The sequence below is a fragment of the Oncorhynchus tshawytscha genome, linkage group LG20 (assembly GCF_018296145.1).
Source record: "Oncorhynchus tshawytscha isolate Ot180627B linkage group LG20, Otsh_v2.0, whole genome shotgun sequence".
Classification (NCBI taxonomy): domain Eukaryota; kingdom Metazoa; phylum Chordata; class Actinopteri; order Salmoniformes; family Salmonidae; genus Oncorhynchus; species Oncorhynchus tshawytscha.
The window spans coordinates 49,035,738-49,050,671 of record NC_056448.1 but is presented as its reverse complement, the minus strand read 5'-3'; the positions used below and the strand labels follow the sequence as shown (position 1 = coordinate 49,050,671).

Sequence of the window (14,934 nt, the reverse complement as noted above, 5' to 3'; positions counted from 1 at the left end):
GAACATCTCTGGAGACCTGAAAATAGCTGTACAGCGATGCTCCCCATCCATCCTGACAGTTTGAGAGGATCTGCAGAGAAGAATGGGAGAAACTCCCCAAATATAGGTGTACCAAGCTTGTAGCGTCAAACCCAAGAAGACTTGAGGCTGTAATCGCTGCCAAAGGTGCATCAACAAAGTACTGAGTAAAGGGTCTGAATTCTTACGTAAATGTTTTTTTTATTTTTAATACGGAAGGATTGTATCGAGGCACAGATCTGGGGAAGGGTACCAAAACATTTCTGCAGCATTGAAGGTCCCCAAGAACACAGTGGCCTCCATCATTCTTAAATAGAAGAAGACACTTCCTAGAGCTGGCTGCCCGGACAAACTAAGCAATCGTTTGGCCAGGCACACAAAAAATACCAAAAAAAAATCAGTTTTTGCTTTGTCAATATGGGGTATTGTGTGTAGATTTAATAAATAATTTATTCCATCAATTTTAGAATAAGGCTGTAACGTAACAAAATGTGGAAAAAGTCAAGGGGTCTGAATACTTTCCGAATGCCCTGTATCGGTATAACACAGTGTGTATCTGTAAGTATTGCCACAAGTCAGGTGTGATTGTCGATCGGCATGTTGTCAATCGTCAATAAAAGTGAGTCGTCCAGGTCCTTCATTCTTCATCCACCGTCGGTACCTCTTCCACCTGGGATCCAGGGCCATCTTCGTCTTCATCTCTTCCTCCTGTTCTTCCTTGTACACCTGTACAACAACATCATGCAATATAAATATACAAACACAGAATTTTGTTTTTTTAAAGGCACCAAAGAGAAAGCATCATTATGTTTAAATGGAGATACTCTCTCTCTCTCTCTCTCTCTCTCTCTCTCCAGCTTCCCTTTGTACCTTTTGTACCAGTACTCGGCTTAAGATAAACAGATATAAATGTTCACATACAGAATGTGTTCTGTTGTTATAACATTGTAATATCTGATGCAAAGTGTTCCACTGTTTGTGTGTAGTCTACTACAGCTGCTACGACTACAACTACTACTACTACTACTACTACTACTACTACTACAGCTACTACTACAGCTGCTACTACTACAGCTGCTACTACTACTACTACAGCTGCTACTATATCTGCTACTACAGCTACTACCACTACTACACTGCTACGACTACAACTGCTACTACTACAGCTGCTACTACAGCTACTACCACTACTACAGCTGCTACGACTACAACTGCTACTACTACAGCTGCTACTACAGCTACTACCACTACTACAGCTGCTACGACTACAACTGCTACTACTACTGCTACTGCTACTACAACTGCTACTACTACAGCTGCTACTACTACAGCTGCTACTACTACTACTACAGCTGCTACTACAACTGATGCTACTACTACTACTACAGCTGCTACTACTACAGCTGCTACTACAGCTGCTACTACAACTACTACAACTGCTACTACTACTACTACAGCTGCTACTACAACTGCTGCTACTACTACTACTACAGCTGCTACTACTACAGCTGCTACTGCTACTACAGCTGCTACTGCTACTACAGCTGCTACTACAACTACTACAGCAGCTACAACTACTACTACTACTACTACTACAGCTGCTACTACTACTACAGCTGCTACTACTACTACAGCTACTACAGCAGCTACAACTACTACAGCAGCTACAACTACTACTACTACTACTACTACTACAGCTGCTACTGCTACTACAGCTGCTACTACTACTACAACTACTACAGCAGCTACAACTACTACAGCAGCTACAACTACTACTACTACTACTACTACAGCAGCTACAACTACTACTACTAATACTACTACTACTGCTGCTACTACTACAGCTGCTACTACTACTACAGCTGCAACTACTACAGCTGCTACTACAGCTGTACTACAGCTGCTGCTGCTGCTACTAGTACTACAGCTACTACTACTACAGCTGCTACTACTACTACTACTACTACAGCTACTACTCTACTACAGCTGCTCCTACTGCCTCCTACTGCTGCTCCTACTACTACTACTACTACTACTACTGCTGCTACAGCTGCTACTACTACTACTCATGCTACTACTACTACTACTACTACTACACTGCTACTAGTACTACAGCTACTACTACTACAGCTGCTACTACTACTACTACTACTACTACCACTACTACAGCTGCTACGACTACAACTGCTACTACTACAGCTGCTACTACAGCTACTACCACTACTACAGCTGCTACGACTACAACTGCTACTACTGCTACTGCTACTACAACTGCTACTACTACAGCTGCTACTACTACAACTGCTACTACTACAGCTGCTACTACTACAGCTGCTACTACTACTACTACAGATTTTACAGGATGCTACTACTACTACTACAGCTGCTACTACTACAGCTGCTACTACAGCTGCTACTACAACTGCTACTACTACTACTACAACTGCTACTACTACTACTACAGCTGCTACTACAACTGCTGCTACTACTACTACTACAGCTGCTACTACTACAGCTGCTACTGCCTACAGCTGCTACTTACTACAGCTGCTACTGCTACTACAGCTGCTACTGCTACTACTACAGCAGCTACAACTACTACTACTACTACTACTACAGCTGCTACTACTACTACAGCTGCTACTACTACTACAGCTACTACAGCAGCTACAACTACTACAGCAGCTACAACTACTACTACTACTACTACTACTACAGCTGCTACTGCTACTACAGCTGCTACCTACTACAACTACTACAGCAGCTACAACTACTACAGCAGCTACAACTACTACTACTACTACTACTACAGCAGCTACAACTACTACTACTAATACTACTACTACTGCTGCTACTACTACAGCTGCTACTTACTACAGCTGCAACTACTACAGCTGCTACTACAGCTGTACTTCTGCTGCTGCTGCTACTAGTACTACAGCTACTACTACTACAGCTGCTACTACTACTACTACTACTACAGCTACTACTACTACTACAGCTGCTCCTACTGCTGCTCCTACTGCTGCTACTACTACTACTACTACTACTACTACTACTGCTGCTACTGCTGCTACAGCTGCTACTACTACTACTACTACTACAGCTGCTACTACTACTACTACTACTGCTGCTACTGCTGCAACTACTACTACTACTACTACTACAGCAGCTACAACTACTACTAATACTACTACTACTACAGCTGCTACTGCTACAGCTGCTACTACTACTACAGCTGCTACTACTACTACTACAGCTGCTACTACTACTACTACTACTACTGCTGCTCCTGCTACTGCTACTGCTGCTACTACTGCTACTGCTACTACTACAGCTACTGCTACTACTACAGCTACTGCTACTACAGCTACTACTGCTGCTACTGCTACTACAGCTGCATTACTACAGACCTCATAGTTGTCTTTGATCCAGAGCTGCCTCTCCAGTAAGGTGTCTCTCTGCTCCGCCTCCAGACTGTCGAACTGAGACTGAGACATCTTCATGTTCCTCCTGATGATGTAGAGCTTCTCCTCGTCTCCGTACTCCTCTCTGCAGATGGTGAACCTGTAGATCCACTTACAGTACCAGACCACATAGGCACACAGGCAGTAAGGGAACAGGACAATCTGACAGAGCAGGATGTCCAAGATTTTAGGCTTCTGGTATCCTCCCTTGATGTCGATCTTGTTCTTGATGATGTCACGGATGACCTCTTCTTCCTGTTCTCGGATCTCCTCTTTGGACCGACGGTTCTTGCCCTTCTCTTTTGTCTTGTTCAGGAGACCCAGCTGCTTGGCTATCTCTGTCGCCTGGATACGGTACTTGGGGACCGTTGATAGGTAGTTGATGGCTTCAGTGTAGCTGGCCCACCAACTGTAGTACTGAAGCAGGAAAATTACAATCAGGCAGTGGTGTAAAGTAATGATGTAAAAATACTTTAAAGAACTACTTACTGTAAGTCGTTTCTGGGGGTAGCTGTACTTTAGTATTTATATATTATTTTACAACCTTTACTTCACTACATTCCTAAAAAAGATTTTTTTTTTTTTTTAAGTACTTTTTACTCCATACACTCAAAAGTACTTGTTACATTTTGAATGCTTAGCAGGACAGGAAAATGGTCTAATTCACGCACTTATCAAGAGAACATCCCTGGTCATCTCTACTGCCTCTGATCTGGTGGACTCACTAAACAGAGAACATCCCTGGTCATCCCTACTGCCTCTGATCTGGAGGACTCACTAAACAGAGAACATCCCTGGTCATCCCTACTGTCTCTGATCTGGAGGACTCACTAAACAGAGAACATCCCTGGTCATCCCTACTGCCTCTGATCTGGAGGACTCACTAAACAGAGAACATCCCTGGTCATCCCTACTTCCTCTGATCTGGAGGACTCACTAAACAGAGAACATCCCTGGTCATCCCTACTTCCTCTGATCTGGAGGACTCACTAAACAGAGAACATCCCTGGTCATCCCTACTGCCTCTGATCTGGAGGACTCACTAAACAGAGAACATCCCTGGTCATCCCTACTGCCTCTGATCTGGAGGGCTCACTAAACAGAGAACATCCCTGGTCATCCCTACTGCCTCTGATCTGGAGGACTCACTAAACAGAGAACATCCCTGGTCATCCCTACAGCCTCTGATCTGACGGACTCACTTAACACACGATTTGTTTGTAAATTATGTCTGAGTGTGCCCCTGGCTATCCGTAAATAAATAAAAACAAGAAAATGGTGCCGTTTGGTTTGCTTAAAATAAGGAATTGGAAATTATTTATACTTATGATACTTAATGATATTTTAACAATTACATATACCTTTGATACTTAAGTAGATTGAAAACAAAATACTTTTAGACTTTTACTCAAGTAGTATTTTACTGGGTGACTCATTTTCTATTCAGGTATCTTTACTTTTATTCAAGTAGTATTTTACTGGGTGACTGTCATTTTCTATTCAGGTATCTTTACTTTTACTCAAGTAGTATTTTACTGGGTGACTGTCATTTTCTATTCAGGTATCTTTACTTTTATTCAAGTAGTATTTTACTGGGTGACTATCATTTTCTATTCAGGTATCTTTACTTTTACTGAAGTAGTATTTTACTGGGTGACTGTCATTTTCTATTCAGGTATCTTTACTTTTACTCAAGTAGTATTTTACTGGGTGACTGTCATTTTCTTTCAGGTATCTTTACTTTTACTCAAGTAGTATTTTACTGGGTGACTGTCATTTTCTATTCAGGTATCTTTACTTTTACTCAAGTAGTATTTTACTGGGTGACTGTCATTTTCTATTCAGGTATCTTTACTTTTACTCAAGTAGTATTTTACTGGGTGACTGTCATTTTCTATTCAGGTATCTTTACTTTTACTGAAGTAGTATTTTACTGGGTGACTGTCATTTTCTATTCAGGTATCTTTACTTTTACTCAAGTAGTATTTTACTGGGTGACTGTCATTTTCTATTCAGGTATCTTTACTTTTATTCAAGTAGTATTTTACTGGGTGACTGTCATTTTCTATTCAGGTATCTTTACTTTTACTCAAGTAGTATTTTACTGGGTGACTGTCATTTTCTATTCAGGTATCTTTACTTTTATTCAAGTAGTATTTTACTGGGTGACTGTCATTTTCTATTCAGGTATCTTTACTTTTATTCAAGTAGTATTTTACTGGGTGACTGTCATTTTCTATTCAGGTATCTTTACTTTTACTCAAGTAGTATTTTACTGGGTGACTGTCATTTTCTATTCAGGTATCTTTACTTTTACTCAAGTAGTATTTTACTGGGTGACTGTCATTTTCTATTCAGGTATCTTTCTTTTACAAGTAGTATTTTACTGGGTGAATTTTCTATTAGTATCTTTTTTACTGTATTTTGACTGTCATTTTCTATTCAGGTATCTTTACTTTTACTGAAGTAGTATTTTACTGGGTGACTGTCATTTTCTATTCAGGTATCTTTACTTTTACTCAAGTAGTATTTTACTGGGTGACTGTCATTTTCTATTCAGGTATCTTTACTTTTACTCAAGTAGTATTTTACTGGGTGACTGTCATTTTCTATTCAGGTATCTTTACTTTTACTCAAGTAGTATTTTAGTATGACAGTTGGTACTTTTTCCACCACTGCAGTCTGCATAGTTATTCTGTAGACTAAACAGTTTCCACTGAAAAACAGATGACATTTAGAGATCTCAGGAGCTGGGGAGGAAATGGGTTCCTATGGGTCCATCAGAACCTTTCTGATTATTCACACACTGCTATGTACCAAACGGTGCGATTCCTAACCTTACATTTTCCAAACGGTACCATTCGTAACCTCCAAAACGGTGACATTCTACTGCTCATGATTGGTATTGAGAAAACACACACTGCGTCCCAAATACCACCCTGTTCCCTTTATAGTGCACTATACGAGTGTGTATGATCCTACCTGGAAGATGGATATAGCAACCACAGTGACCAGAATGACAATCCGTACGTCCACTTTAGGTGCCAGTCGTCTCCTGTAGTAGGTGTAGTAGTGGCTGTAGTACTCTTCAGGGTGGTCCAGCATGTAGTCGTAGTCTCTACGGGAGTCCTCATCCTGATACACAGGAGGAAATGGCCCTTATAACACTATTATGACGACTAGCTAATTGCTATAGGCCATGTACTAAGATACAAGTTACAAGAAGATATCTCCGTATCGGAATGATTGAGAGCTGTATGTACCAATCAAAAGGTTGGACACACCTACTCATTCAAGTTAAAAAAAAAAAAAATTAAACTATTTTCTACATTGAAGAATAATAGTGACATGAAATATGAAATAACACATTTGTAGTAACAAAAAAACGTGTTAAACTAATCTAAATATATTTTCTAGATTCTACAAAGTAGCCCCCCCACCCTTTGACTTGATGACAGCTTTGCAGACTCTTGGCATTCTCTCAACCAGCTTCATGAAGAATGCTTTTCCAACAGTCTTGAAGGAGTTCCCACATATGCTGAGCACTTGTTGGCTGCTTTTCCTTCACTCTGCGGTACAACTCATCCCAAACTATCACAATTTGGGTTGAGGTCAGGTCATCTGATGCAGCACTCCATCACTCTCATTCTTGGTCAAATAGCCCTTACACAGACTGGGTGTGTTGGGGCAATGTCCTGTTGAAAAACAAATGATTGTCCCACTAAACACAAACCAGATGGGATGGCGTATCGCTGCAGAATGCTGTGGTAGCCATGCTGGTTAAGTGTGCCTTGAATTCTAAATAAATCACTGGCAGTGTCACCAGCAAAGCACCACCACCTCCATGCTTCACGGTGGGAACCACACATGCAGAGGTCATCTGTTCACCTACTCTGCGTCTCACAAAGACACGGCGGTTGGAACCAGAAATCTAAAATTTGGACTCATCAGACCAAATAACAGATTTCCACTGGTCTAAAGTCCAATGCTCGCGTTTCTTGGCCCAAGCAAGTCTCTTGTTATTGGTGTCCTTTAGTTGTATTTTCTTTGTAGCAATTTGACCATGAAGGTCTGATTCACACAGTCTCCTCTGAACAGTTGATGTTGAGATGTGTCTGTTACTTGAACTCTGAAGCATTTATTTGGGCTGCAATTTCTGAGGCTGGTAACTCTAATGAACGTATAGTCTGCAGCAGAGGTAACTCTGGGTCTTCCTTTCCTGTTGCTGTCCTCATGAGAGCCAGTTTTATAATAGCGCTTGATGGTTTTTGTGACTGCACTTGAAGAAATGTTCAAAGTTCTTGAAATGTTCCTTATTGACTGACCATCATGTCTTAAAGTAGTGATGGACTGTCATTTTTCTTTGCTTATTTGAGCTGTTCTTGCCATAATATGGTCTTTTACTAAATAGGGCTCTCTTCGGTATACCACCCCTACCTTGATTGGCTCAAACGCATTAAGGAAAGAAATTCCACAACTTTTAACAAGGCACAGCTGTTAATTGAAATGCATTCCAGGCGACTACCTCATGAAGCTGGTTGAGAGAATACCAAGCCCATGCAAAGCTGTCATCAAGGCAAAGGGTAGCTACTTTGAAGAATCTCAAATATAAAATATATTTTGATTTGCGTACATTTTTTGGTTACTACATGATTCCATGTGTTATTTCATAGTTTTGATGTCTTCACTATTATTCTACAATGTAGAAAATAGTTTTAAAAAATACAGAAACCCTGGAATGTTCTAAAACTTTTGCCTGGTACTGTATGTATCAAGCCTATCAGAGTTGGAGTGCAGTTCTGCCTTTAAGATAACAGTTCTCTCCGATAACTCGTATTAAAACAGTCTTGCATGCCACTGTGTAAAAGGCTTTTTCCGCCTTGCCCTCTCATAACGCCTCCGTGTGATCCACAGCCTCATTGCATTTTGGTTCACCAGAAGTAACATTCATTTCCAATGGAACGCTGCGTTTTCCTTGCAGAGGCAGTGCGTTGCTGAGGCAGTGCGTTGCAGAGGCAGTGCGTTGCAGAGGCAGCGCGTTCTGTGTGGTTCATACGTTGGATTTATCGAACGTATGCGTCAAACTGTATGCGTGGACGGCTTGGCAGAAATGTTATAAAGGTAAATGTTAAACATTTTTCGAACACCTATCCAGATAATGCTGCGTACTATTTTCCGCAATAACACCGTAATGGTTATCGAGGCCAAGGACACACACACAAAAAACTGTTCGTTTTATTTATTTATTTAAAGGTCGAGGATCCAACTTTTCTGGACCCGGCTTATCGGCGGTGCAAAATAGGCCATAGGAACTTAAAAAAAATACCTACCACTTCTTTCTGAAAGGACCCTCTCCCAATCCTCACGAGTCAACGTAAACTCACTATTATGTGGAGTGGTAAGCATGAACCCTCCAAACTTTGCCTCATCTGACAAAACACATTTCAGTGGATCCTCTCTGATTAGATATACTGATCATCTGATTCAGAGATGACCATGTCAACCTCCAGATACATACTGCTCATCTGAATCACTACAACAACTTTCCCAACATCTTGGGTGTCTGAGATTTGATCGGGCTGCCCCTACCTGCATGTGAAGGAAAAAACCATCCCAATGATAACTTGACTTTGAACCTGTTCAGGTTGATTCATAACACAGTCATTTACAGTATTTGTACACTAGAAGGCAAAACGATCAAATTGACTGAAGGCATTTTTTTTGACGGAGTTGAGAAAAGTGCCACATTGGCATACAACATAAGTTGACGGTAAACTACCTGACCGGAGAAGCAGCGTTTTACTTTGAAAAGATAAGCTGAAACGAATCAAAATGCCAGGTTTCTCCACTTACCTTCAACGTTTCATATGCAGTCGCAATGAGCAGAAATTTTTGATGAGCACTTTCTCTTGTCTCGCCTGCAAGACTTGAGAATCTGTCCGGGTGATACTTTCTGGCTATCTGTCTGTAAGCCCGGGCTATGTCCGATTTAACCGCTTCCCTCGATACTCCGAGAACATCGTAACAAATCTGGGTGCCACAATACAGTCCCTCGATAAGCGCCGTGGCAGACGGTACGAAAACCACCACCACAATGAATATAATGCCTATCCATTGACCACAGTGTCGACCACACTCAGTGAGTGCAGCCATTTTCACCACTTGATGAGTCGCAGAATTTGATCCACGTCTCGTCAGCAACATAACATTTTTTTTTGAAGTACTTCCGGGTTACGGATTTTGGAAATGTTCCCCCCAAAATTCCACACGTAGTGGTAGAAAAGTGTCAATAACCTTTATTTATTAATGATATGACAAATAATTGTCTAAACATGAATAATGATTCATATGTGTTAATATTTAAGTTGTATTACATGTGGGATTTAAAACATGTTCCAAAGCAAATCACTGTATATGGAATAGAGCAAGAACTATTGTAGTTTTGCTGCAAAAGTATTGTAGGGAAAACTCAGTTGGGTCTGTAGAATGTGTATATGGTGTCATTTCATGGGGCTCTGAATAATACAGAGTGTTGCTGGCCTTTCACTGTGGTCAAACTGCTTAAAATTGGGTGCCTATCCATGGTCCTGAAGTCAATACCTCTATATACATTAAACTATCCATGGTCCTGAAGTCAATACCTCTATATACATTCAACTATCCATGGTCCTGAAGTCAATACCTCTATATACATTAAACTATCCATGGTCCTGAAGTCAATACCTCTATATACATTAAACTATCAGAACTCAAAAAACAAACACATAAGTCAATTTTTTTAGTCAAAACGAAAATCTCAATTATTTACAATTTAATCATAATGAATATCAACCAGGCTATAGGTACACAGTCACCACTACAGTTACTAGTCACCACTACAGTCACTAGTCACCACTACAGTCACCACGACAGTCACTAATCACCACTACAGTCCCCAATTTATAAAATCAAAATGCATGGTTTAACACACTTTATGGTACATTAATTAGTTGCAATCCCTCATCAAATTAATCCATCCAATTAGTGATGGGCACCGAAATGGAACATCTGTACACATATCAGTTGCATTTTACGATTCCATATTGATAGCATATAGTTTTGTAGAAAATACATTGCAACTGTGTAAATGTTCACTTTTCTGAACCCGACGACTGCTTTTAATACAATGGGAAGCTCATCCACAATTGATGGACCATCAGCAGACAGTTAAGTATGCTAAGCAGCCTGTTTAACTGTTTGTTTTTTATTGTATGCTAAGCAGCCTGTTAGAAAGTCTGTGAGAGGGCTTTGTGCCTGCAGATACAGTCATGTGTGCTTTATTCCAGAATAGTGTACGTCAACCGGAAGAATAAAGCAATAGCACAATACGCCTTGATCATATCGATGTCAAACAATATCAATATCATATAGAATTATCTATATTAGTGCCCACCACTATATTAAATAAATAACACATTTATATTTAAATATATACTGAACAAAAATATAAACGTGACATGTAAAGTGTTGGTCCCATGATTCATGAGATCCCAAACATTTTCCAAGCTTACTTCTCACAAATTTGTTTATATCCGTTAGTGAGCATTTCTCCTTTGCCCAGATAATCCATCCACCTGACAGGTGTGGCATATCAAGAAGCTGATTAAACAACATGATCATTACACAGGTGCACCTTGTGCTGGAGACAATAAAAGGCCACTCTAAAATGTTCACTTTTGTCACACAACCCAATGCCACAGATGTCTCAAGTTTTGAGGGAGCATGCAATTGGCATGCTGACTGCAGGAATGTCCACCAGAGTTGTTTCCAGAGAATTTAATGTTCATTTCTCTACCATAAGCCGCCTCCAATGTTGTTTTAGAGAAGTACGTCTAACCGGCCTCATAACCACAAACCACGCTAGCCCAGGACCTCCACAACCTGCAGGATAGTCCGACACCAGCCTCCCGGACAGCTGATGAAACTGAGTATTTCTGTCTGTAATAAAGCCCTTTTGTGGGGAAAAACTCATTCTGATTGGCTGGCCTGGGAGGGCATAGGCCCACCCACTGGGGAACCAGGCCCACCCATGGCTGCGCCCCTACCCAGTCATGTGAAATCCATAGATTAGGGTCTAATGAATTTATTTCAATTGACTGTTTACCTTATATGAACTGTAACTCAGTAAAATTGTTGAAATTGTTGCATTTTGAGTTCATATTTTTGTTAGACTATAATTTAATTATCAAGCATATTTCTTCATTCCGTCATTCTGCTGCATAATTCAAGCTTAACATTGTAACTTCTTTCCACTAAGTCCTCTCTCATAACTCATGTAAAACACAGTCTTGGATGCCACTGTGAAAAAGTGTATTGATATTGCCCTCTCAGAAGACTGCTTTAGAGAACACGCACACAATCACCAACTGCCACTGTGACCACTGGTTTTTAAAAGGCCGAGGCTGCGGATCAGACTTTTCTGGTCTCGGCTTTTCTGCGGTACAAAATAGGCCATAAGAACTTTTTTAAATTACCCACCCCTTTTTTCTGAAAGGACCATCCCCCATTCCTCATGAGTCTGAACACTTTCCGAAGGCACTGTATGTCCAATATGAAAGAAATATTGTATTTAAGACGATTTGCCACTTTTAAGGGCCACACACTGAGAAGAGACGGTCCTCTGAGTGTAAACTCGGTGGATTTGGAAACTAAAAGTGATCCAGACGAGAATCAACTTTTACTGTGACACAAAAGTACAGAACATAGTGTACGGTGCAATATATATATGTCCAATGTACATTTTTGGGGAGATTTTAACTGATTGGACAAGATGGGTTGCAAGATGAGCAGTGACTTTCCTTGGTGTGTAAACTCTACATTTGGAAAGTAGAATAGCTCCTGATCCTGAGTAGAATGGACCCCACTAGCTCCTGAGTAGAGTGGACCCCACTAGCTCCTGATTAGAATGGACCCCACTAGCTCCTGAGTAGAATTGGCCCCACTAGCTCCTGAAATTAGAATGGACCCCACTAGCTCCTGAGTAGAATTGACCCCACTAGCTCCTGAGTAGAATGGACCCCACTAGCTCCTGAAATTAGAGTGGACCCCACTAGCTCCTGAGTAGAATTGACCCCACTAGCTCCTGAGTAGAATGGACCCCACTAGCTCCTGAGTAGAGTGGACCCCACTAGCTCCTGAGTAGAGTGGACCCCACTAGCTCCTGAGTAGAGTGGACCCCACTAGCTCCTGAGTAGAGTGGACCCCACTAGCTCCTGAGTAGAATGGACCCCACTAGCTCCTGAGTAGAGTGGACCCCACTAGCTCCTGAGTGGACCCCACTAGCTCCTGAGAGAATGGACCCCACTAGCTCCTGAGTAGAGTGGACCCCACTAGCTCCTGAGTAGAGTGGACCCCACTAGCTCCTGAAATAGAATGGACCCCACTAGCTCCTGAGTAGAATGGACCCCACTAGCTCCTGAGAGAATGGACCCCACTAGCTCCTGAGTAGAATGGACCCCACTAGCTCCTGAGTAGAGTGGACCCCACTAGCTCCTGAGTAGAGTGGACCCCACTAGCTCCTGAAGTGGACCCCACTAGCTCCTGAAGAGACCCCAGAATGGACCCCACTAGCTCCTGAGTAGAATGGACCCCACTAGCTCCTGAGTAGAATGGACCCCACTAGCTCCTGAGTAGAGTGGACCCCACTAGCTCCTGAGTAGAGTGGACCCCACTAGCTCCTGAGTAGAGTGGACCCCACTAGCTCCTGAGTAGAGTGGACCCCACTAGCTCCTGAGTAGAGTGGACTAGCCCAGAGTGGACCCCACTAGCTCCTGAGTAGAGTGGACCCCACTAGCTCCTGAGTAGAGTGGACCCCACTAGCTCCTGAGTAGAGTGGACCCCATTTTCACTGCGACAGAATGCAAATGCAATTATGTACAGTCCAATAAATGAAGAGTACACACACACAAAATATTGTTGACCATTTAGGCTTGAAAGAAACGTATAAATTAATTACATATCTAAAATAGATGTAATTCTTCTTTGTATGATAACTAGTATAAAATATATAGATAATTCAGCAAATTTTCTCCCCTAAAGATTCATTTACAAACAGGGGTTGGGTAGGTTACCTTCTAAATGCAATCTGTTACTAGTTACCTGTCCAAAATGTAAAATCACTCATGTAACGTTTGGATTACTCAAACTCTGTAAAATAATCAGATTATTTTGTTACTTTTAGATTACTTTCCATTAGAAGACAAAAAGGAATATTACCAATTGAAAGACGTTTTTTACAGAATCAATGTTAAGAGTTTACTTACACTACATTGACAAAAGTATGTGGACACCTGCTCGTCAAAAATCTCATTCCAAAATCATGGCCATTAATTTGGTTGGTCCCCCCCTTTGCTGCTATAACAGCCTCCACTCTTCTGGGAAGGTTTTCCACTAGATGTTGGAACATTGCTGCTATAACAGCCTCCACTCTTCTGGGAAGGCTTTCCACTAGATGTTGGAACATTGCTGCTATAACAGCCTCCACTCTTCTGGGAAGGCTTTCCACAAGATGTAGGAACATTGCTGATATAACAGCCTCCACTCTTCTGGGAAGGCTTTCCACTAGATGTTGGAGAATTGCTGCCATAACAGCCTCCACTCTTCTGGGAAGGTTTTCCACTAGATGTTGGAATATTGCTGCAGGGACTTGCTTCCATTCAGCCACAAGAGCATTAGTGAGGTCGGGCACTGATGTTGGGTGATTAGGCCTGGCTCACAGTCAGCGGTCCAATTCATCCTAAAGGTGTTTGATGGGGTTGAGATCAGGGCTCTGTGCAGGCCAGTCAAGTTCTTCCACACCGATCTCGACAAACCATTTCTGTATGGACCTCGATTTGTGCACAGGGGCATTGTCATACTGAAACAGGAAAGGGTCTTCCTCAAACTGTTCCCACAAAGTTGGAAGCCTAGAATCGTCTAGAATGTTGATGTATGCTGTAGCGTTAAGATTTCCCTTCACTGGAACTAAGGAGCCTGAACCATGAAAAACAGCCCGAGACATTTACTCATCCTCCACCAAACTTTACCGTTGGCACTATCCATTCGTCAGGTAGCGTTCTCTTAGCATCCACTAAACCCAGATTCGTCTGTCGGACTGCCAGATGGTGAAACGTGAATCATCCCTCCTGAGAACGCGTTTCCTCTAGTCCAGAATCCAATGGCGGTGAGCTTTACACCACTCCAGCCGATGCTTGGCATTACGCATGGTGGTTTTAGGCTTGTGCGCAGCTGCTCGGCCACGGAAACCCATTTCATGAATCTCCCGAAGTTTTTGTACTGATGTTGCTTCCAGAGGAAGCCTGGAACTCGGTTATGAGTGTTGCGACAGAAGACAGACGGTTTTTACGTGCTACGCGTTTCAGCGCTCGCCGGGCCCGTTCCCTTCAGTGGTCTACCACTTCGTGGCTGAGCC

General features: G+C 41.9%; 1 protein-coding gene across 1 annotated transcript; it reads right to left on the bottom strand.

Annotated features, from left to right (window-relative positions):
• Positions 1-269: 269 nt before the first annotated feature.
• Positions 270-9,673, bottom strand: dnajc25 (DnaJ (Hsp40) homolog, subfamily C, member 25). The gene is made up of 4 exons (XM_042302772.1): positions 9,339-9,673; positions 6,468-6,620; positions 3,432-3,902; positions 270-744 (listed from the first exon to the last, which is right to left on the bottom strand). Exons 1-4 carry the CDS (start codon positions 9,636-9,638, stop codon positions 622-624), a joined length of 1,047 nt encoding a protein of 348 aa, XP_042158706.1. The 5' UTR covers positions 9,639-9,673; the 3' UTR covers positions 270-621.
• Positions 9,674-14,934: the final 5,261 nt, after the last annotated feature.